This window comes from Lontra canadensis, unplaced genomic scaffold (assembly GCF_010015895.1).
Source record: "Lontra canadensis isolate GAN:19392208 unplaced genomic scaffold, GSC_riverotter_1.0 scaffold6, whole genome shotgun sequence".
Lineage (NCBI taxonomy): Eukaryota > Metazoa > Chordata > Mammalia > Carnivora > Mustelidae > Lontra > Lontra canadensis.
Window position 1 is genome coordinate 29,409,946 of NW_022631000.1, and position 24,876 is coordinate 29,434,821.

At 36.9% G+C, this 24,876-nt stretch overlaps 1 protein-coding gene across 1 annotated transcript; it reads left to right on the top strand.

Moving 5' to 3' along the window:
- Positions 1-24,876, top strand: SELENOT (selenoprotein T). The gene is made up of 6 exons (XM_032852489.1): positions 1-228; positions 18,735-18,845; positions 19,474-19,600; positions 21,863-21,950; positions 23,487-23,640; positions 24,147-24,876. Exons 1-5 carry the CDS (start codon positions 92-94, stop codon positions 23,609-23,611), a joined length of 588 nt encoding a protein of 195 aa, XP_032708380.1. The 5' UTR covers positions 1-91; the 3' UTR covers positions 23,612-23,640; positions 24,147-24,876.

Below are 24,876 nucleotides of genomic sequence, written 5' to 3' on the forward strand. Positions count from 1 at the left end.
GGTGGGGAGCTGCTCGCAGCTCCCGCTCGGCCTTGGGCTGGCTGGCTGCAGTCTCCGTTTGAGCGCGGCCGAAGTGGCTGGCTCGCTTAAGATGAGGTTTCTGCTACTTCTCCTGGTGGCGGCGTCGGCGGTGATCCGGAGCGATGCCTCGGCCAACCTGGGCGGCGTGCCTAGCAAAAGATTAAAGATGCAGTACGCCACGGGGCCGCTGCTTAAGTTCCAGATTTGGTGAGTATGTGTGCCGGGCCCCGCAGCGCCGTCGCGCCTCTGCGAGGCCCCTGTCGCTACGCGAGGCCCCGGCTTCGCGGCCTAGCGGGCTGAACCTCCCCCGGCCCGGAAGAACGGCGCCGGGAGCCTTTCGCAGCTTGCCTCCCCTGGGGTCCTTCCCGGGACGGCCCGCCGCCCTTCTCTCCTCCAGGCATAACCGTTCTCTTGGCTCAGTTCTTTTTTGCCTCCTAGAAGGGTGGGAGTGGGGGAGGAGGGCACGGGAAGGTTAAGTACTGAAAGGCGAAGACGTGGGGCCCTTTGTCAGTACGGAGGGCCGGTCGGCGGCGTCACGCCATGGCCACCCGGCTGCCTGCGGAGGTGGGCATGAGTTGGCGCAGCGTCGGCGGACGAGCGCGTGCGTTTGCCGCCCAGGGCCCCTTTCCTGTCCCCCTTTCCCAGGGTTATGCCAGGCGCCCTCGCTGCCCCCCTGGGCGAAGGTTAATTCGGGTCGTTGGAGGAGACCCGCGAGTGACAGACGCCTATTCTCCAGGACCTCCCGGGGTGACTGTTGAGGGAGGTAGTGGGGATTCTGACAGCTGGAGGGCGCCGAGAGGTCCAGGGAGACTGATTCTCACTTTGCAGTTTCCAAAATGTCTTTAAAAAGGAGCACGTTGCTCTTCCGACAGTGTGGTTCACTCCTAGACAACTCTTACCTGTTCCCTCCCCAATTCCCCTGACACTCGCCTCCCAGGAGTTGCCGATACCCGCATGTCTTTATACCCTTCAAATCTCTTGTGCATTCAGAGAAACAGAAAAAAAGGAAAAAAAAAAATCCCAGCAGTTTTCGACTTTATACTGTAAGTGATTTTGTCGTTAACCTGGTTAAGTGTTAGAACCCGAGCAGTGATGCATGTAATACGGTAGGTAGGGTTGGGGAAAGATGTGAAAGGCAAACTAAAATTGTAAAATTGTAGAAATTAGAATCCTGTATTGCAAAAGATGACATTTTTTCAAGATCATAGGCTTTTTAAAACTTTTATTATTTTAAGTGTACTAAAGGTTAGATTTCCTGTGTACCCAACTATTTTTTTGCTTATCCTTAAAGAGTAAGCAAATATTTAAAATTTTAAAAATCAATTTAAGTTACCCTTACAGTCAGAAAGTGAGATGGTGAGATGAGACTTTATTTTTGGAGTGAAAACTATAAAAACTTTGCACTTTCCTCCTGATTTAAAACAAACAAAAAAACAGAACAACTCCCTGTATTGTTTACTGTGTGGCCAGCATATATCATTTTCATATAATATTGTAAATGGGAGTTATGACTTGACCATTGCAACTTTTCCCATAATTTTTTTTTTAAATTAGAAAGTGGCTGTCATTTTTTTCAACCTATAATTACTGTTAAGGATTGTGATACTTTGGATTAAGTAATTTAAAAAGACTGCATTTCCAAGGTATGTAATTTTTTCGCACCTCCTGTTTTGTGATTTTCCAAAGTACTCTTCTTTTACAATTGCTTCTATTGGAATACTCCTCAGAATAATTTAACAAGTGTACCTTCCACTGAGGATGTTCATAACAACTATAGGGAAGGCCATTTAGTTCTTCAGTTAAACTTTTTAAAAAGTCTTAAGTACTTCAGTTGAGTTTCTGATACATAGTTTCTCTGTCATTTTTTCTTTCCTTCTTTTTTTTTTCCTTTAAGTACAAACTTGTCCCAAAAGTCTAATGAGAGTTTTCTTATGCAGTAACCCGGAGCATATTACATACAAAAGTTATTCAGTTTTGTTTTGTTTTGTTTTTTAATCGTAGATGAGAAAGAATTTTACTAGTATGCCCTCCGTATACAGGTATATTAAGCTTGTTTTTGGTAGGTACTTTTTTCCCCAGAGATTGATCTGTATATAGTAAATTGAATATTGTGTTTCTGGTTTTGGTAGACTCTCTTGGATGTTCATTTGCGAGTTTGGGAAAGAAGGGGAAGCTAAAACAATTGATAAATATGTGAAAATTCTTTTAATTCTGTTTGAAATCTGAGTGCTATAAAAATGCAGTTTTTCATTAATTACCACTGTGAACAAAGGAGAGAGCTATTTTTACATTCTTTTCAATCACTTTTGTCCTTTATGAGTGCTCTTTAACTGTAGCTCAGTATATCATCTATTAATTGTGTCACTTTTTTTTTTTTAAAGATTTATTTATTTATTTATTTATTTGACAGGCAGAGATCACAAGTAGGCAGAGAGGCAGGCAGAGAGAGAGAGAGAGGAAGGGAAGCAGGCTCCCCGCTGAGCAGAGAGCCAGACGTGGGGCTCAATCCCAGGACCCTGGGATCATGACCTGAGCCGAAGGCAGAGGCTTTAACCCACTGAGCCACCCAGGCGCCCCTAATTGTGTCACTTTTATAATTGCTAATAGAATAAGACAACGGCACAACACACAAATGGAATTAAAAGGAGAGAGTGTGCAAAACAGCTTACAACAAACGTTCCTGTTCTATATTCATGTATTTTTTCAATAAATATTCATTCAGTATCTGCTTGTGCCAGGGATTAAAGATAACCCTGGTGAATAATATAGATATGGTCCTCCAGGAAGCTTCCAGAAGTGCACAGTATTGCATTACACACCTAAGTCTTTGGTTTATGTCCATTGATGGAGCAATAGAATTAGATGAGTTTGATAACATTGATTTCATATTTGGGAGAAAAACTTATCCCCCTTACTTGGATGTTTAAACATTGACCATTAAAAAAAAGGAAGTTCTCTAATCAGAGCTTAAAATAAAGGTCCCCTGTAACATTTTCCTTTCTTGTGATTTTTACGTATAAATGCATTTTATGTGTAAATGTATACTGACAGATACTGGTTGACTGATGTTTGTATGCATGTTTTATTTTCCCCATATATGAAATTTAACATGTAGTCATACCTACAGCATTCAATCAGTTGTAGTTTATTTATTCATTTTTATTTTTTAAAGATTTAATTTATTTGACAGAGATCACAAGTAGGCAGCAGGTGGAGAGAGAAGGGGAAGCAGGCTCCCTGCTGAGTAGAGATCCTGATGTGGGGCTTGATCCTAGGACCCTGAGATCATGGCAAAAAAAAAAAAAAAAAAACCCTAAAAATAAATAAAAAATAAAAATAGGGGTGCCTGGGTGGCTCAGTGGGTTAAAGCCTCTGCCTTCGGCTCAGGTCATGATCCCAGGATCCTGGGATCAAGTCCCGCATCGGGCTCTCTGCTCGGCTAGGGAGCCTGCTTCCTCCCCTCTCTCTCTGCCTGCCTCTCTGCCTACTCATGATCTATCTCTCTCTTTCTGTCAAATAAATAAATAAACCTTAAAAAAAAATAAAGAGCTTACTCGGTACAGCTCTTTGCAGTTAATCCTTATTTGGATATTTATGATTGATTCACTAAGAATAGTAAAGATTGCAAAACAAGCAAATACAGAATTTTCCAATTTTTGTTAATTTAAGAATCCACTGCTATAATTTTAGGGCAACCAACTTCTAAAAGTATTTTTAAAAAAGGTAAATGAAACAACTATTCCAAGAACAGAGTTTTATTTAAATTATACACACTCACACTTTGCTTTCATGATATGGAGGCAAGAAAATAAAGACCTAAGGCTGATTTGGATGTTGATATTTGCTGAGATTAGTAAAAGGATGAGTTGAAGAAATCTGAGAAATTGGAGCCCTAAAGATCATGTTAGTTACCATAGACTTATATTTGCATATTTAAATATTTGAGCACCTACTCCGTGCAGGTACTTTGGTTCTTGGAATTCAGTTTTCTCATAGACATCATAGGCAAGAGTAGAAAGCAGTCATTAATCCATGGACAACATATAAAATTAGAGTTGTGTTCAGTGCTGTAAAGGAAAGGTTATATATTGTATGAGACAGGCCTAGTCAGGGGTTTAGGGAGAGTTTCCATGAGGAAATCAACTTTGAACTGAGATTTAAAGGATAAAATTTGTTAGAGAGTTTTCAAGCTGTAGGAATAACATGGTCAGTGGCCTTGTAGTAAAGAGAACGTAATTGCTTAGGAGGCCAAGGCTACTGACCTCAAAGTCCAAAGAGAAGGTGGCACAGATCCTGGAAGGTCTGGTAGACCATAAGGAAAGATCAGTTAGCCTCACTGTGGAAAAGACATTAGAGGGGACAAGGAATATAGATAATGGAGAAACCATTTAGGGGGGGACCGTTGGGAGCTGCCCAGGTGAGAGATGATGGAACTTGGAAAATCTGTGGTGGTGGTAGAACTAGAATGTAAAGGGACAGGTTTAACAGATCTTTAGGAGGTAAATTTTGGGGTTTTGGTGATGGGTTACATATCTGGGGGAGGGGAGAGGAGGTATGGAGTGAGAGGTGTCAGAGATGTCTCCTGAGTTCTGGAGTTGTGCTGTGCCATTCACTAGAATGATAAACAAAGGAGACAAATTTTATGACTTTTTTTTTCTTTTTGGTGGGAAGGAATGGGAGGAATCCTGAGTTTTTAAAACGATAACAGGGGAATATCCTACAAAGAAATTTTTGTCTCCCCAAAATAGCCATAGTAACTAAAACTAAAAACTTATTTTTAATTTGTATTTATTTATTTATTTTAAAGATTTCGTGTATTTATTTGTCAGGGAAAGGAAGAGAGAGGGGCACAGGCAGGGGGAGTGATAGGCAGAGGGAGAAGCAGGCTCTGGATGAGGATTCTATCCCAGGACCCTGGGATCATGACCTGAGCCAAAGGCAGACATTTAACCCGCTAAGCCACCCAGGAGTCCCTAAAACTAAAAACTTAAATACCAGTTACTGCATTTCACCAAACCTAAGATATGATGGATTTTAAGGTACACCATTATTTTATATGTCCCTCAGAGGGAGAAAAATACTGCCGTTTAAATTGTGGCACAGATGATTATAAGATAAATATTGATTTTTCACAACGATGCTAAATAGGAGAAATGTACTTCTTAGAATCATTGAAATAAAGGAGTAGTAAGTTGATTCAGATAGAAGAGTACTAATGGAGTGTTACTGGAGAACAAATAAAATGCTGGCTGCTACACCTACCACTATGTTAGATTTTTTTTTAAGTTTTCTGTAATTACGTAGAACTTAGTCACCATTTTGTTTTGTTTTTTACTATTTAAACAAAAAACTGCAGTATCTAACTGAATAATGTACACATAATAGTGGTTTGTACTTAATAATGTACAAAGTACTTTAGTCCAAAGCTTTTAGAGGTAGGTAAAATATGAATGGTTTTAAAGGTTTTATCTCCTCTTACAGAAAAATTGAAACATTCTTTCCTTACCATTTACCATTAAAGTAAGTGGTGGAAATCAAATTGAATGTATCATTTGGAAATACCAAGATAACCTCATAAATTTTGAATAGTATAGTTACTGGAAAACTGTATTTACTGCTCTAACAGTTCGGAGGTCCAGGTTCTCATTTGATCTGACTTTTACGTTCTGAATGACTTCCTGGAAATTATTGAATCTCTTTAGTAGCTCTCAACTTGTTCGTCTGTAACATGACAATGTTGGTTGCATTCCAATTACTAATATTCTGTTACTGTTTTATACTGTTAGGAAGCTTCAAGGCAAAAAATGAAAGCATGCATATGTGTTTCATTTCTGTCACCTTTTCTGCTCTCCAAAAAGGGAAATCAAGTCATGTTTTCACATATCTTACCTTGATTGGGGTGCAGCCCAAGATTGGTGAGGAAGAAATCTTGCCATGGGTTTTATCAAGAACTGCTAATGAAATCAAATCCTCATTTTTTTAATGCCCTTTTTTTACATGCTACTTGTCTTCCCCTTTTGTCCAGGGAAGATAAATATTTATTTTTTACTATTTAGGAAGATAAATATTAGTTTTTTACTAATTGTTTGAAAGCCCATTGTCTGCTGGGAGAAACACAGACATGTTAAAGAGTATTACAGTAAAGTATCCTGTTCAGAGTGTTCTAAAAGAGGTCATAATGGAGGGCTTTAAAACCCTAGGGGAAAGAAAGGTTATTCAGGGAGAGTTGAAAGGCTTTGACAGGAAGAAATGAAATCTTGAAAGGTATGGGGAAAGCACTAGGAGATGTAGAGAAAGAGCTTTATAAAAGTAAGGGAAGATCATATGTAAATGAAGCCTGACTCAGCACAGAGAAGGGAGAGGGGACAGGAAATAAATCTGGAGGCAGATAATCTATTAAAAACTGGCGCAGCATAAATGCAGTCATTTATCAAGCTTTGTTGTAATGTGTTATTTTTATTGTCTTTAATGTTGTGATGAGAACTTTGGTAAATAAACTTTACTCTGAGACTTCCATCTTTTAAAAAAATGAAATTAGTTTTCTGGCTATAAAAATAATACAGGTTTCTTGTAAAAATAATAAAAAAGTGTAGGGGACATTTTTATTTTACCCTTCTAGGTTCTTTTGACTGGTCTATTAAAATGCCATAAGACAGATGAATAGCAGGAAAACATTTAATTACATACTTAGGAAAGCCCTATAAAAAACATGAAAGGCAGGAACAAGTTGGGCAATTGAGATTTATATAGTATCCTGAGTGAAGGAATAGGATGGGGCCCTGGGGCTCCAAAGGGGAGGAGGGTAATTCACAGGACAATAAGAAGAGCAGATTTTTTTTTTTTTTATAAAAGATTTTATTTATTTATTTATTTATTTGACAGAGATCACAAGTAGGCAGAGTGGCAGGCAGAGAGAGAGAGGGAAGCAGGTTCCCCGCTCAGTAGAGTAGTAGTAGAACCTCAGTAGTAGGTTCTCAGTAGAGAACCCATCCCAGGACCCCGGGTTCATGACTGGAGCTGAAGGCAGAGGCTTAACCCACTTAGCCACCCAGGCGCCCCAGAAGAGCAGATGTTTGATTAAATAGATGTTTGTCCTGCCACACAAGTCTTTCAGATAAAAAGTTACCCCTGTTAATAGCTTTCTGTTTGGCCCTATCCAGATTCTTTTACGTAGTTTAAGGGAGCATTGAGTTTTTTTATTTGGAGTCCATTTGGTCTAAATTGCCTTCAGCTCAAAATAAGCCACATGCCAAAGTGGCATATTTTGGGGTCGCATATTTTGCTCTCCCCTTAGTATACACAAGAAAGTGAAAAAATCCTTGTAGCTCTCTATTAACATTTAGAAGAACAGCCTTCAGGACAACTCTACAGACATACTGTATTATGTAATTTTACAGAAGTGATCGTGTTCATAGTTGTATGCTTTTTTTTTTTTTTTTGAAAATTTCCTTCCCCTCTATCACTTATTGTTCAGTAATTACAGATACACATCAGCAGGCATAGTATTACATAAGATGAGTGTTCCTTAATTTATCTAACTAGTGCCTTTTTGGTTAACTTTTAGGTTGATCCTGATTTTTTACAGAATTACTTAGTGATATGCTCAGATATATTGTATACTTGTCCAATTTCTGTAAACTAAATCCATAGAAGTACAGTATTATGATTAGGTCAAAGGGTATTACATTTAAAATTTTGATACTGTTACATTAGTAAAACTCCTACTGGAAGATCTTAAGAGAAGTAGGTTGAGTTTTTAAAATTTCTAGTTTATCGCACTATAATAAGAATACAACATTGAATATGTAATGAGAATACGACATTGGCTCTTTTTACTTACTGGACTTTCTTTGTGATATAACATGGTCAGTTGCTGCAAATGCTCTTTGGGCTGTTGGGTTTTTCTTATTGATAATAAAACCTGATGGATGCATGAAATTTGCTAATGATAGTATTCAGATCTTCTGCAATTTTATTATTCATCTTCTATCAGTTTTCTAACTCATCAATTTTTTTAGGGCCTCAAAATATAAACATATAAATAAAAAAAATATATATATATGATTCATTGCCTCAGAATATTTTTTGATTCTGCTTTTTGGTTTTGAAATTTCTGGTAGTGTTTCTTTACCTCTTACTACTGCTTCTTGTAGAATATTTTTGAATATAGACTCTTATTTTGACTTCTGTTTGCTGTTACTCCATTTTTGTTTTATGATGTAGTTTCCATAGTCCCTCAGGTTTTGTCTTCTTTTTTTCTGTTTCTCCTCCCTGTTTCTCAAAACAAGAGAAACAGCTTCAGATATTACCAGTATTATCTATACTGTTTAACCCACTTAGTCACCCAGGCGCCCCAGAAGAGCAGATGTTTGATTAAATAGATGTTTGTCCTGCCACACAAGTGGCAGTTTCAGATATTATCAGGTATTCAGATAAACAGCTTCAGATATTATCAATATTCTGTTGATGAACTGTATCCTCTTCAGTAGACTATTACCAGTTTACTGTCTTCTTCATTAGAATTTTGCCAGCACCAAAAAGGCATGGACATTTTTTTTTTTTTGCTTTCTCTTGTTCTAGGTTCTTTCACTTTTGACTATCTTCAGTCAGTATTTATTGAAAAAGTGAATACAGCCTGTTGTGGTCCACTGTGGCTTGCCCTGAAATAACCTAAATGTCCTCTCTGTCCCCTCCCGCCTCCCCTCCCCACCATATTCCTAACTGGACTAGCAATAGCTATCACTTAATACTGTTCGTTTCTGGTAGGTTTTTACCTGGTTGGCTTCTGTTCCAGTTTGGAAACTGTTAGGCATAGAATGTAATACATGTAAAACTTCAGTTTTGAACATAACTTTTATCAGTAACACTCTTGGCTTGGTCTGCATGCCTCTACTGGTGGGGCTAAGCTTCCAGAATTCATTGTGCTACTGCCAGTCATCTTTCTGCTGCTGTGATACCTGACACACCCTTACTTATTAGTATAACTGCAGCATCTTGTTGGTGGCTTTCTTTCCAAGATTCCTGGCTTTTTTTTTTACTGAGTTTATTCTAATGACATGTGAAACCAGTCTACAACCAACCGGTTAATAAATATACAGGTCAAATAGGAAAGCGGTATAAAGCAGCCCAGAGATTTCTTCAGTTTGACCATTGACTCAACATAGAACACAATATATTTTTTTATCAGACTCTTTAACAGGTTATAGAAATACACTGAGGGTGAGTTCTGTGGCATGTGAATCATACCTTCAATTAAAAAATGTATTGAAAAGAGTAAAAGCTTGGCATCATATATGGAGCATTTTAAGATGAAAGAAAGAATTCTACAAAATGTGGTTGTCACCATTTATTGTCATCTATCACCATTTATTGCTTTAATCAAGTCATCTTTATTGAGTGACTGCATACCTTATAAATCTGTTAATAAGTGTTTTCCAGAGTAAACAGATAAAATTCCTTCCCCAGGAAGGAGCTAAGCAATTTATAAATTCTTGGTGGAATAGTCTTTAGCAAAAGAATTCCTGAAATGTTATGTCAGAGATACAGAACTAGAAGCTAGTGACCTCCAGAATAAGACAGAAGAATGGGGAGAATAAAAACATCTTTGGAATACATTTAGTAAAGAAGCCAGGAATCTTAGAAGCTCTTTTAGGCATGAAATATGCCTGTGTGTGTTTTCACTGTGGTGGCCACTGTAATGTTTCAAGATTTGAGGTTGCTAAAAGGAAATCACTTGATTTCGTATAACTACTGTTCCTTAATCTGACAAGCTGATACCTTTTTGGTGCTGCTCTTGCAGCTTCTTAAAAAACTGAGCAAATTCTGGGCCACATTTTAATCTTCAAAGTGTGTAGGCACTCCTGTTTGCAACTTTTAAAAACATTAATCAGTTTAGTCTATTTTTCACTCCCTAAATACCTTGTGTCTTGTGTGATTTGTAGAACATTTGCAGATTTCATTCCTTAAAGCACTTAGAGCAGGTGATGCACCAGACAAATGTTTATTACTGCAGTATTTCATCTACTAAACAGAACAAAGAAAAGTAAAGATTAAATCTAAAAACACCGCTTTCAGTGATCAGTGAGCTGTTGAACTGAGTAATGCTGTAGACATTTAGAAAGCATAGTATTTACAAAATATCTTCCTGATTTTCTAGGTACCGTATGGGAGAAATATTAGTTGAAATTCTTAGGATGCAAGTAGTAGAAACCTTTTTGACTGGTTTGAACAATACGTTTGGAAATGCATTTTAAAATTACTGAGAGAATAATCTTAGAACCCAAAGGCAGGGATTCATCAAGGCCTTAAGACGAGCTAAAATAGAAAACTGGAAAGTGGAGAAGATGTCATTCACTCTTCTCTGGTTCACATCTGTACTTTTTTCTCAGTAAGTCGTACTTTACCCTTTGTTTTCTCTGAAGATTCACTTATCTTCTCAGTCCTTTGAAAGATTAAACATGTTAAGTGTTCACCTTTGTGGAGATAGTCACTTTAAAATCCCATTTCTTCACTTTTAGGGAGGGATCTCAAGCCTTCCTTTGACAGGTTTGCATTTTTCTGGACTGTCAGTGATGGCAAGGGGTTGGTTTCATTATGTAAACAGAATCCAGTTCTGTGTGTGGGTAAGAGGACAGTTAGAAAGGAGGTTTATTGTAAATAAAAAGGGAAGGTAAATTCAAGAGATGCAAAAAATTGGGGCACCTGGGTGGCTCAGTGGGTTAAGGCCTCTGCCTTTGGCTCAGGTCATGATCCCAGGGTCCTGGGACAGAGCCCAGCATCGGGCTTTCTGCTCGGCAGGGAGCCTGCTTCCTCCTCTCTCTCTCTGCCTGCCTCTCTGCCTACTTGTGATCTCTGTCTGTCAAATAAATAAATAAAATCTTTAAAAAAAAAAAAGATGCAAAAAATAGAAATCTTAAATATTTATTTCACAAATATCTGAGCTTTTGCCCTTTTTTCTTTTTTTAAATTATTATAAACATGTAATGTATTATTTGTAATAATAATCAGGGGGTACAGGTCTATCACTCATCAGTCTTACACAACTCATAGCGCTCACCACAACACATAGCCTCCCCAGTGTCCATCACCCAGCACTCCATCCTCCCACCCCACCTCCCCTCCAGCAATCCTCAGTTTGTTTCCTAAGATTTAAGAGTCTCTTACGGTTTGTCTCCCTCTCTGGTTTCATCTTGTTTCATTTTTTTCCTCTCTTCCCCTATGATCCTCTGCCTTGTTTCTTAAATTCTGCATATCAGCGAGGTCCTGTGATAACTGTTTTTCTCTGATTGACTTATTTCACTTAGCATGAGGAACTCTAATTCCATCCACGTAGTTGCAAATGGCAAGATTTCTTTTTTTTTTTTTTTGATGGCTATCCATTCATCTGTTGGTGGACATTTGGGCTCTTTCCATATTTGGGCTGTTGTGGACATTGCTGCTTAAATATTGGTGTGCAGGTACCCCTTTGGATCACTACATTTGTATCTTTGGGATAAATAACCAGTGGTGTAATTGTTGGGTCATAGGGCAATTTTCAGCTCTATTTTCAACTTTTTGAGGAACCTCCGTACTGTTTTCTAGAATGGCTGCATCAGTTTGCATTCCCAGCAGTGTAGGAGGGTTCCCTTCTCTCTGCATCCTCGCCAACATCTGTTATTTCCTGACTTGTTAATTTTAGCCATTCTGACCAGTGTGGGGTGGTATCTCGTTGTGGTTTTGATTTGTATTTCCCTGATGCCGAGTGATGTTGAGCACTTTTTCATGTGTTTGTTGGCCATTTGGATGTCGTCTTTGCAGAAATGTGTGTTCATGTCTTCTGCCCATTTCTTGATTGGGTTATTCTTTGGGTGTTGGGTTTAATAAGTTCTTTATAGATTTTGGATACTAGCCCTTTATCTGATATGTCGTTTGTGAATATCTTCTTCCATTCTGTTGGATGTCTGTTGGTTTTGTTGATTATTAACTTTGCTGTGCAAAAGCTTTTGATCTTGATGAAGTCCCAAAGTTCATTTTTGCCTTTGTTTCCCTTGCCTTTGGAGATGTGTCCAGGAAGAAGTTGCTGCAGCTGAGGTCGAAGAGGTTGCTGCCTGTGTTCTTCTCAAGGATTCTGATGGGTTCCTATCTCACATTTAGGTCTGTCATCCATTTTGAGTCTATTTTGTGTATGGTGTAAGGAAATGGCCCAGTTTCATTCTTCTGCATGTGGTTGTCCAATTTTTCTGACAGCATTTTTTGAAGAGACTTGTCTTTTTTTTTTCCATTGGATATTCTTTACTGCTTTGTCAAAGATTAGTTGACCATAGAGTTGAGAGTCCATTTCTGGGTTCTCTCTTCTGTTCCATTGATCTATGTGTCTGTTTTTGTGCCAGTACCATACACTCTTGATGATTACAGCTTTGAATTAGAGCTTGAAGTCTGGAATTGTGATGCCACCACCTTTGGTTTTCATTTTCAACATTCCTTTGGGAATTTGGGATCTTTTCTGGTTCCATACAAATTCTAGGATAATTTGTTCCAGGATAATCTGTGAAAAAAGTTGATAGTATTTTGATAGGGATTACGTTGAATGTGTAGATTGCTCTAGGTAGCTAATTCCATACACATTTTAACAATATTTCTTCTGCACATCCATGAGCATGGAACGTTTTTCCATTTCTTTGTGTCTTCCTCAATTTCTTGCATGCCCTGTTTTCCTTTAATAAGAAGATGTGAGAGATTGGGGTATGTGATAGGTTCAAGTTTGATATAAGTATTTGACTACAGTTAGGGGCAGACATAATGCAGAAAGGGGAAAAGGGGGGTGGTTGGCATAGTGAATCAGGACACTGAATACATGATGGACTCAGAAAAGCACAGAATCTATTTGAAATAGAATAGACAGGGCATTTTCTTTATTTCTTAAATTTCCTTACACATAGATCATCTAATTTGTATGCAGGTCTTTTCTTTTAGAAAAGTACTGTGAAAAATATTTTAAAGTGAGCAATTGCAAAAGTAGACTCCATATAGTCTACTATATAGAGTATAGTAAGCAACACATTGCTGTATTACTAGGGATTTGCAAAGTGATTAGGACTTAATGTTAAGATTTCAGAGTTTAAATCTTCTTCTTAAGGACCTTTGGTCCCACGGCAGGAGGAAGAGGCAGGTGCTGCAGCATATTTTTAGCATGTTTCCATATTTATGTGTTGGGGGTATAGTGGAATTCAGAGTTTTCCTCACAGACACAGAAAGAATGAAGTAAGTTGAAAAGAGCTGGGTGTGGTAATAAAAGTGAAAATGACTGGGTCCTCACCATGTGTGCCTTGAATTTCACATTTTGTCCACCTCAGTAAACACTAGGTATGCTTTGTTTTGGAAAACATCTGTCAGCAGTAGAGATTGCTGTTTTAAAACAGGAAAATTGATTTTGGGAAAACAGTTATATAGGAAAAAGTTCCTTGGGTTTTCTTCACAATTCTGAAGGCAGTGATAAGGAGAAAAATTTCTTATATGTAAGAAAAGTTGTCTAAAAACATGTTGTATCAGTTTTGCAAACTGTTTCATCTTTCAGAAATAAATAGGTAAAGTTTTGGGGGGGGGTTGTTTGTTTTTTGTTGAGGTATAATTGGCATGTTAGTTTCGGTCTCCTGTTGGATTTGTAGGTGTTTGGAATGGTTTGATAACTAACTGAACTCCTGCAACCTGATGTCATCTCAGTCTGCTACTCCTCCGCCATCTTCACTCAAATCCTAGCATGTTAGTTTCAGGTGTACACATAAACAGTCACTATTTTATGTAGTACAAAATGATTACCACTGTAGGTCCAGATAACAGCAATCACCATATGGTCACAGTTTTTTTTCTTGTGATGAGAACTTTTAAGATCCATTCTCCTACCTACTTTTAAATATGCCATATACTATTATTAACTATAGTCACTATGCTGTACATTCCATCCTCATGACTTACATGTTTTATAACTGGAAATTTGAAAAAAAAATACAGTTTTAAAGTCCTTTTTGGATTTCAAGATTATGGGCTAACTCCATTTGGAGTTTGATCCAAAGGTCTGAGACCATACTGAAGACTTGGGACTGGGAGGACGGAGGATAGAGCTAGGATTCTGAGCACAGTAGCCAGAAAAGTAGGTGACTAGGAGGAATCTGACCAGAAGTGTTGCCTGCACATGGGTACACCTCTCTAGCTGGGCTTCTTTGGGCTTCCCTTGGCAACAGATTGGCACTCGCAGAGCAAATATGAGGGACTTCTGGAGCCCCACAGGTTTTAGTTCTCCCAGAGGGAGAATCTCTAGATGTTCATCATGGAAAAACCTCAGACATTTCTGCCATCAAGAGATCAACTATATGGGTACTTGCTTGTGGCATTTTGACCAAAGGGAACTTAGTTCCTGGACAGAGGGGAGAATAACTCTTACATCATCAACTCTTTTATTTGGGTCTAGTGGAAAGGGCTAAGATCTCAAATCACAAAGCCCATGTCTCTCAGCCCTGACTAAAGACAGCATCTGTGTCACTCATCACTACATACCCAATGTCTAACATAGTGCTTGGCATGTAGTAGGCGTTTAGTAAGTATTTGAGTGAGTGAATTAATAAATAGTACATATGGATGTATAACCATGGAAAGTCACTTCATCTCTTTGGGCTTCATATGTTCCCCTTCGTCTATTTAAAAAAAGTTTCAACTCAATTAATTTTGTCTCCAACTCTCACAATGTTTCATTAAAAGTTAGAGAATATCCCTAGGGCAAATAGTACATTATATGTGAGTAAAAATAATTAAAAATTAAAAAAAAATAAAAGAGAATGTCATTTTAGATAATTAATTCCGTGTAAACAGTGTTGCAGACTTGAGGGTATTGAAATCAGTTGCCATTTCTTGGTTTCATGGTAGTTAGGCATATAGGTATTTTTTGTAATATCCTCAAAACAAAAGCAACATTAAAATTTTTCTTTTTTTTAAGATTTTATTTATTTATTTGACAGACAGAGATCACAAGTAGGCAGAGAGGCGGGCAGAGAGAGAGGGAGGAGGAAGCAGGCTCCCTGTTGAGTAGAGAGCCTGATGCTGGGCTCTGTCCCAGGACCCTGGGATCATGACCTGAGCTGAAGGCAGAGGCTTTAACCCACTGAGCCACCCAGGTGCCCCCAGAATTTTCTTATAGAGAAAGCAGCTGTGACAAAATAGTACAATTTGGTGACTCTAACAACAGTAATAATAAAATACGAAATAAGGTGAATGTTTACTAAACATAAAGTATGTAGAGCATAAGTTATTTTAAGTATTTAGCTGTAGAGATTTGTTGCCCTTTGCAAAAATTTCATACTTTATAGGGACTTAATCTCTTGTGAATTTTTTATTCTAAATGTGGAGGAAGTATTAATTGTAAAGAAAACTGGTGACTTTCTTTCTCTCTCTTTTTTTCCCCCGAAAAGTGAGTTTTTTCTTTTTTTAAATTTTATTTATATATATATTTTTAATTTTATTTATTTATTTGACAGACAGAGATCACAAGTAGGCAGAGAGGCAGGCAAAGAGAGAGAGAGAGAGAGAGAGGAGGAAGCAGGCTTCCTGCAGAGCAGAGATCCTGATGTTGGGCTCGATCCCAGGACCATGACCTGAGCTGAAGGCAGAGGCTTTAACTCATTGAGCCACCCAGGGGCCCCAAGTGAGTTTTTTCTTAAACTGAGATCTACGGGGGCACCTGGGTGGCTCAGTTGGTTAAGCAACTGCCTTCGGCTCAGGTGTTGATCCTGGAGTCCCCAGATGGGATTGAGTCCCACATCCGGCTCCCTGCTCGGCAGGGAGTCTGCTTGTCCCACTGACCTTTCTCCACTCATGCTCTCTTTTTTTCTCTCTCTCTCTCATTTTCTCTCTCTCTCAAATAAATAAATAAAATCTTTTTAAAAAATTGAGATCTACTAATATTTGGACTGTTATACCCTTCCAGATATAAACCTGATCCTGGTAGTTGGTATGTTTCTCCTTGATGACAGTGTGATTGACAAAGTTGTCACCTTAGGTTTTACATTACTGTTACTTAATTACTGATTCTGCTTCCTCTGTACTTTCCTTGCTTTATGTGTTCCTTGACTTAGACTATAATGCAGTTAAGTGCTTAACACTCTTACCTGAATTTGTAAGCTCTTCTCTTGATTTGGTAGTACCACCTCCTTTTTTTCTCTCAGCATTATTGAACTGTGATTGACAAAAGAAATTATGTGTAGTTAAGGTGATGATTTCATATACATGTATATTGTGAAATGATTACCACAGTAAGGTTAGTTAAGACGTCCATATGTGCCCACTCACAAAGTCATATAATTAGCTTTTTTAATTGGGTGAGAACATTTAATATTTATTCTCTAAGCAACTTCCAAGTATACAAAACAGTATTGTTAGCTACAGTCACCTTGCTGTAAAGTAGATTCCTAGAATTTGTTTTATAACTGGAGGTTTGTATCCTTCCACCAGCATCTCCTCATTTTGCCTCTTCCACAGCCCCTGACAACCACCAGTCTACTTCCCATGTCTCTGAGCTTGGCTTTCTTAAGATTCTGTGTAAAATGAGATACAGTTTGTGTTTCTCTGTCTTACTTATTTCACTTAGCATAATGCCTTCAAGTTTCATCCATATTGTTGCAAATGGTAGGATTTTTTTTTTTTCTGAGTAATATCCCTATGTATATTTATACCACATTTTCTTTATCCATTCATCTGTCGATGGACATTTGTTTAAGTTGTTTCCATGTCTTGGCTATTTTAAGTAATGCTAAAATGAACATGGCGGTACAGATACCTCTTGAAGAGAGATTTCATTTCCTTCCGGGTATATCTAGAAGTAGAATTTCTAGATCATATGGTAGTTCTATGTTTAATTTTTTGAGGAACTTCTAAAATGTTTTCCTAGTGGTTGCTCCATTTACATTCCCACCAACAGTGCACAAGGATTACCATTTGTCGACATCCTTGCCAACACATACTATTTCTTTTGTCTTTTTGATGACAGGCATCCTAACAGGTATGGGGATGTACTCTCTGTGATTTTGGTTTGCATTTCCCTGTTGATTAGTGATGTGGAGCGCCTTCTCATGTATCTGTTGGCTATTTTTATGTCATCTTTGGAAAAGTATCTGTTCTGGTCCTTTTGCCCATGTTTAGTCAGATTATTGACTTTTGGCTACTGAATTATATGAATTCCTTATATGTTTTGGGTATTAACCCCTTTATCAGATATCTGATGTGCAAATATTTTCTCTCATTCTGTAGGTTGCCTTTTCATTTTGTTGATGGCTTCCTTTGCTGTGCAGAAGCTTTTTAGTTTGATGTAGTCCCACTTGTTTATTTTGCTTTTGATACCTTTTATGGTCTAATCCACAAAATCATTGCCAAGACTAATGTCAAGGGGCTTATTACCCACTGTGTTTTCTTCTAGAAGGCTTATGGTTTCAGGTGTTAGGTTCAAGTCTTTAATCCATTTTGAGTTCATTTTTATGTATGATGGGAGATAGTCCATTTTTCATTCTTTTCATGTTGTTGACAGTTTTCCCAACACCATTTGTTAAAGAGACTGGCCTTTCTTCAGTTTTGGCTCCTTTGTTTTAAATTAATTGGCCATATTTGTGTGGGTTTATTTCTGCCCTCTTGATTCTGCCCCACACTGATCTATGTGTCTATTTTTGGGCTACTATACAATTTTGATCACTATAGCTTTGTAATGTAGTTTGATGTAAGGCAGCATGGTGCCTCCAGCTTTTTCTTCCTTCTCAAGATTGTTTGGACTATTCCGGGATTTTTGTGGTTCCGTACAAATTTTAGGATTGTTTGTTCTACTTCTGTGAAAAACGCCATTGGAGTTTTGATAGAGATTGCACTGAATCTGTAAATTGTGTTTGGCAGTGTGGACATTTTCACAATATCAGTTCTGATCTGTGAACACGAGATATCTTTCATTTATTTGTGTCTTCAATTTTTTTAAAAGTTTTCAGTGTATCCTCACCCTACAGATGTACTCTGGTGGCCTTTTCCCCTTTTCTTGCTGGGGAAACATAAATCCACAGCATAGTTGTTCAGAAATTTTAATGGATATAGTTGATGCTGTTGACTTAATTTCTTTAGTACTGTTATGGATCGCTGTCATACTGCTGAAAATTATCTTCCCAATGTTTGTTTTCCTTTGCGAAGTAGAAGCAAATTTTAAGTCAGAACTTAAAAAGAGTTTTTTAAGTTCCTTTTATTGTGATTGAGCAGGCATGTTTGCCCACTTAGGGGCAGAGTAGGAACAAGTACCAGTTTCATGTCTCATGCCTTTGTATTTTTTAAGCTTCCTATGCCCCAGTTTTGAAAGTCCCTATTTCAGATGTATGAGTTGTTTTCGTTTCAGTATTTATACTCATTGATACCCCCACAAAAAGCAGGTTGATTTGAGAGCTCAAAATATGCTGCCATATATGAATAGGTATTTGCTGCTGCCCAACAATGACCCAAATCTATAAAGTTTAATGTTCTAATAATGTTCTAATATACATGAAATTTGTGAATAAACCTCCGTGTTGCCATTATCCAGCATCAGTTGTTATTACTTTGTCACTGTTCTTGGGAAACAGTGACAAAGCTTTTTATACTTGGCAATTTTCAGGCTTTGTCTAAATGTAAAGTAAGTGTAGGCATATTCTAAATTGATTAACATAAGCACTTTTATTTTTCTGCAGTGTTTCCTGAGGTTATAGGCGGGTGTTTGAGGAGTACATGCGGGTTATAAGCCAGCGGTACCCAGACATCCGCATTGAAGGAGAAAATTACCTCCCTCAACCCATATATAGGTAAGTAAATTTCAGTAACTTAAAATGAATTTTTAAAGTGAATTTTTTTCACTTTTGAGTAAACTTTTGTGAATTGGTTCAGTTAACTTTTCTTGGTTATTATAATTTCTTAGTTGGTTACAATAAACAGAGAACACTGTTTTATAAGTATCAAGTTTATTTGATCCAAATATGGAAGAATTTTTTTGTTAAGAAGGAAGAAAGAAGGATTATTTCAGAGATGGTAACCTTCTAAGGATATGTTTTCTTACATAATTTTTATTGCAGAAATAGACCAAGAACTCCTGAATTTTTATATAGAGTCAGTGGTATAAAATTCTGTACTGTTAAAATAAATATTTTTAAAGCCTAATGCTATATAATTTTGCAAGTTATAATAAACATTTTTGTTTTAAATCTCCACATTAAACTTTAGTTACTATCTTTTTCACTACTTATAATTTAGTAACCTTTAGATTTGGTGTCTAAAGTGTCTATGCACATATACTTGAGTTTTGAGTTACATTTATTTGTGTCTTCAATTTTTTTTAATAGTGTCTTAAAGTTTTGTTGTGTCTTAAACAGTGTCTTAAAGTTGAGTTAGGTGAAAAATCATGGCTTCTGATGAATTTCTTTTTTCTTTCAATAGACACATAGCATCTTTCCTGTCAGTCTTCAAACTAGTATTAATAGGCTTAATAATTGTTGGCAAGGATCCTTTTGCTTTCTTTGGCATGCAAGCTCCTAGCATCTGGCAGTGGGGCCAAGAAAATAAGGTATGTAACCTAATAGTTTTGATAGTTGTACATTTTTTAGGTTGTCAGTGAAAATATTTCAATGGCTTGTTTGTTTGGTTTTCTAAGTACTTGTTGCTGATTCACCTGTTCACTTGTATTATTTCAACTTCAATCACTTTTTAATCTTTGGGCATGGCACTTAGCCTTTCTTGACCTTAGTTTTTTGTTTGTGATTTTTTTTCTTGGCCTTAGATTTTATAATTATATATTAGGAATGATTAGGTCTTATTTTTTTCTTTTAACTATTTGAAGGATAAGGAGGTATAACTTCAGTAGAAACTGGGCACAAAATAATTTAATACCTGATATTGATTATATAGATTAGGTCAAATCATATCCAACAGAATATAATACACATATAATGTAGGCCTTTTAATTAATGGCTTTATTCACATTAAAAATGACATTTCCATGGATTTGTTTTTATTAAAATTTTCTGTTTTTATTATTTGTCCTTTGACTCTTCTGTTAATCTCTCTCTATATATGTATATATGTATATATATGAATTGTGCTAATTCTTTTTTCTTTTGTAGGGTCTTGCTGAGGCATGCATTTTTTTTAGATTTCTTTAATTTGTTTTACTTAAAATCATTTTTCTAGAGGGTCTTTCTGCTTTGAGGAGTGGTACTAATTGTATTTCTCTCTTGGATGAGATTGCTTAGGTTTCCTTCTAAGGAGAATTCTGTTTTGGAGTCCTCTATCTGGTCTTGTTCTTTAGTTCTAGGCTCAAACCACCTTTAGTGGACTCCTACATATCTCTGCTTCTTTTTCTAAGGGAACCACTTATTTCTAGTAACAGGCAAGACTTCTTAACATAAAAGCCTCAGGTGCTACCTCTTATTGAACTGTGTCTCTAGCCATTATTAGTAAGATTGATATGCACAAGATTAAGAATTGAAAGTTAAGTACTCATGATGTTTTGTGTTATATTTATTCATTCTGTTGTTTCCAGCTTTAGTGCATTTTACTTGTGAAGACATGTAACATTATTAATCTACTGTGGAAGAGGAATGTACTTGAAAGCTAGAGCTTTGATGACACTTCTTATATATTGTTCCTATGAAAATACACTTAATGTTCCCAAATGCAAGGGTAACGTCTATGAAATCAAGCCCACCTAGTGAGTGAGACTTGGGGGGAGAGCTTTTTCTCACTCGCTATGGGCATTTTTATTTACTTTTTTTGAAATAACTTGCTGTGAATTGACATCCTCATTACTTCCTGTTTTTTAGTCTGGTGATTTTGTTAAAACCTTTCTGTCCACCAAGGAACTTTTGGTCTCTTTGAAAGAGTATAGATTTGCCTTCAAAAGGGGAGCAAATATAATTTAATATGCTAGTGCTTTCTAATCTACTTTTTTCTTCTTTGACTTAAAATAATTTGTTTGGAACACGGACAGGTTGTATTGAATACATGGAGTTGCTGATTATTGCATCACTAGTCTCTTGTGAATTCATGCCTTATATTAGAAAAATAGTGAAATGAACTCTTCTTATGCTGGTGTTCTTTTGTTTAACTTATTAAGGCTATTATGAAATTTCTAGAAATTCTGTCTCTGCATTATGAATATATACTATTCAGTGTGTATAAAGTTATGAATTAATGTTGCATTTTCCTTGTTCCGTGTATGTTATTTGAACATATAGAATGGCAATAAGAGTCTGTATAGAAACTTTTTAAAAAAGATTTTATTTATTAGAGAGAGAGAGTGAAAGCAGGGTAAGGAGTGGGGGGGTAGGAGGGAGAAGAGGGAGGGCAATCTCAGACAGGTTCTGCACTGAGCACAGAGCCAGACATGAGGCTCGATACCGTGACCCTGAGATCATGACCTGAGGTGAAACTAAGAGTCAGATGCTAAACTGGCTGAGCCACCCAGGTGCCCCTGTCCCCTGTATAGAAACTTTTTAAAGTAGATTTAAAAACAGCTATTACCGGAGGTGTCTGGGTGGCTTAGTCAGTTAAGTGTCTCCAGGGTCCTGGGATCAAGTTCTGCATCAGGCTCCCTGCTCAGCGGGAAGCCTGCTTCTTCCTCTCCCTCTGCCTGCTGCTCTGACTACTTATGATCTCACCCTTTTGCTCTCTCTCAAAAATAAGTAAAATATTTTGAAAAATAAAAATAAAAACGGCTGTTACCAAATAAAAATGAGACTCTATATTTTAAAGATTACTGTGTCTTCAGTTGTAATGTTTTGCCTTTAAAATAACTTTGTGTGCTGTACTTAATTATATTTTGTTTTAGGTCTATGCATGTATGATGGTTTTCTTCTTGAGCAACATGATTGAGAACCAGTGTATGTCAACAGGTGCATTTGAGATAACTTTGAATGGTGGGTTCTGAATAGTTTGCATTCTGTAACATATTTAAATGATTTATAATGACCATTTGGCTTTTCTGTTTTTCATAATATGCAAAACTATCACTTTATATGATCCTCACCTCCTGTAGCTTGAGAATTATATCCATATGATGACCCCTGAATATATAACTCTAGAGAGCTCTAGATCTCTCCTAGGTGCAATACCCAGGAATCTTATGCTACTCCCAGACTGCTGATTACCTCTGCTTCCTGCAAGTCTTGTGTACTCCAGTTTGCTTTTGCCCTGGCATTGCTTATTTATTTATAATGGCACCATTATCATTCTACCCAGTTGCCCATGTCAGAAAGCTAGGATAACCTCAATTTCTCCCTTACTCTACATATCTAATGGTTCACCAAGTCTGATTCTTAATTCTACCTTCTACATTTCTCAGAGTTCTACTCCTGTTTATATTTATCACGATTACCCTAGTCCAAGTCACAATGATTTTGTTACCCTCTAATACATTCTCTAAAACAGAGGTTGTCCAAAATGGCCTATGAGTTACCAGTATTTTAAAAAATTTTTTAATGGTTACAAAAAAATCAAAAGACTATTTTATGGCACATGGAAATTATATAAAATTCAGATTTTATTGTTTATACCTCAGATTTTGAGTTTCATCAATGAAAAATTTGGGGAAATTTATTTCTCTGATTATGTAAGTACCTATGTGATATCGTTGATTTTCTGTTGAGCCGTAAAGCCTAAAATATTTATTACCTGGTTTCTTACAGAAAAATCTGCTGATGTCAGCTCCAAACAGTATAGTGATTTTTTTTTTTTTTCAATTCAAATCATTTCCATCTCGTTGCTTCACTGCCTCAAGTTCATTAAGTAGCTTTACTTTGTCCTCAAGATAAAGACCAGAACATTTAATACACCCAAAAGGCCCTGCTTGATGTAGTCTTGATGTTGGCAAACCATGGCCATGTGGACCCTATGTTCAGCTGCCTTTTTTTTTTAAATAAAATTTTATTGGAACACAGCCGTGCCCACTCACTTATGTATTGCCTGTTGTTTCTTTCAGACTACAATTAGAGTTGAGTAGCTGTGATGTACTGTATGTCTTTCCAAGCTGAAAATGCTTACTGTCTGGCGCTTTATAGTTTGTTGACCCTGATCTACTCCCTGCTTGCCTCTCCAGCTTCTTTTCTACCCCTCTTCTCCTATATTTCAGCTCTCACTTTTAATGACAGTATTTCTCAATTTTAGTGATATCTCTCACTTTTAATAATAATAAGGCTCTTTTCTAGCCTCTTATATCCCTCAGCATCTTCTAGTTTTAACTCTTAGCGCACAGTTGTGATTTCTAGCTATATGTGTAGTGCTTTTTGTGTCTCCCCTATTAGAATGTAAACACCATAGCAGCAAGAAGGGTAACTCTCTGGTTCACTACTGTATCCCCAACTGTATATAGACAATAAGTATTTGTGGAATGAACATTTATTATAGAATCATCTTTAATTTTAAGGGGTTACTATTTATTTTTATTTTTATTATAGATGTGCCTGTGTGGTCTAAGCTGGAATCTGGTCACCTCCCATCCATGCAACAGCTTGTTCAAATTCTTGACAATGAAATGAAGCTTAATGTGCATATGGATTCAATCCCACATCATAGATCATAGCCCCACCTATCAGCACTGAAAACTCTTTTGTAAGTAGTTTAAAAATACAGTAACCAGTTATAGGTATCATTCTCATCACAAATCAGCAAGATACTAGATATTCCATATATTGCCATTTGAGTTCCCAATTTAAGATGTAATAGATGGATGTTTTCTTTATTAAAATTTATGAAGTGATAAGAGCATTTGGACCTGCCAAAACAAGGTAAGGTTATGCTACTAATTTTATCTTCAAGGCTTAATAACCTGGGCCTATAACATCATTTTTTTGACCGGAACTCCTAATAGTCAGAGTTGGTATATTATTCTAGAATATTTATATACATATCTTCTCTTTACTTGCAAATAACTAGTTTCTAAGAGTATGCAGAATCTTTTAACATGCTTGAGATAGAAAATTATAAGCAAGTGTGTGTGAACACAGAGAGGTGGATATTAGTTAACTTTTGCATACTGGAGATGTTCTCAGTTCTTATCAATGAGTTGATTTTATAAGAGTGAATTTTGAAATAAAATATTCTTTTTTCTCTTTCAGACATTAAGGGATTTTTTGCAAGAGCAGCGTGACTGACATTATGAAGGCCTGTACTGAAGACAGCAAGCTGTTAGTACAGACCAGATGCTTTTTTGGCAGGCTCGTTGTACCTCTTGAAAAACCTCAATGCAAGACAGTTTTTCAGTGCTGGCACATTTTGGAATTCTGCACATTCGTGGAGTGCAATAATACTGTATAGCTTTTTTTTCTTCCCCAAATCCACTCAGTTAACAGTTTTTAAAAAATGTAGACATTACCACTTGTACCATTTTTTCCTTAGTCATATTTGGAAAAGTAGAAAATGGAGTTACAATTTGACTTTCTTTTCAAAGATGTCTGTTAAATCTGTTGTGATTTTATATGAATTTTCCTTTTTTATAGTTTAAAATTGATCTTTTTGGGAATACAGCTGAAGTTCCCAAATACTTTATAAGAGTTTATCAGGCATCTTTAATTTGGTCATTTCCAATTTATAGTTCTCAAAATACTGCAGATTGTGAACAGTGCATTATATGAGATTATGGGGGGAAATCCTATATCCAGAGTACTCTACCAATTTGTGTGTATGTGCGTGTGTGCGTGTGTGATTACCAGAGAATTACTAAAAGACCAACTGCTTTTTAAATACTGTTATGTAGTTCAAATGTCTTGCCTTGACCAATCTAATGAGTTGATTAACTGGGCCTTTATACTTAACTCAATAAAAAACTAAGCAGATGTAAGTTAAAAA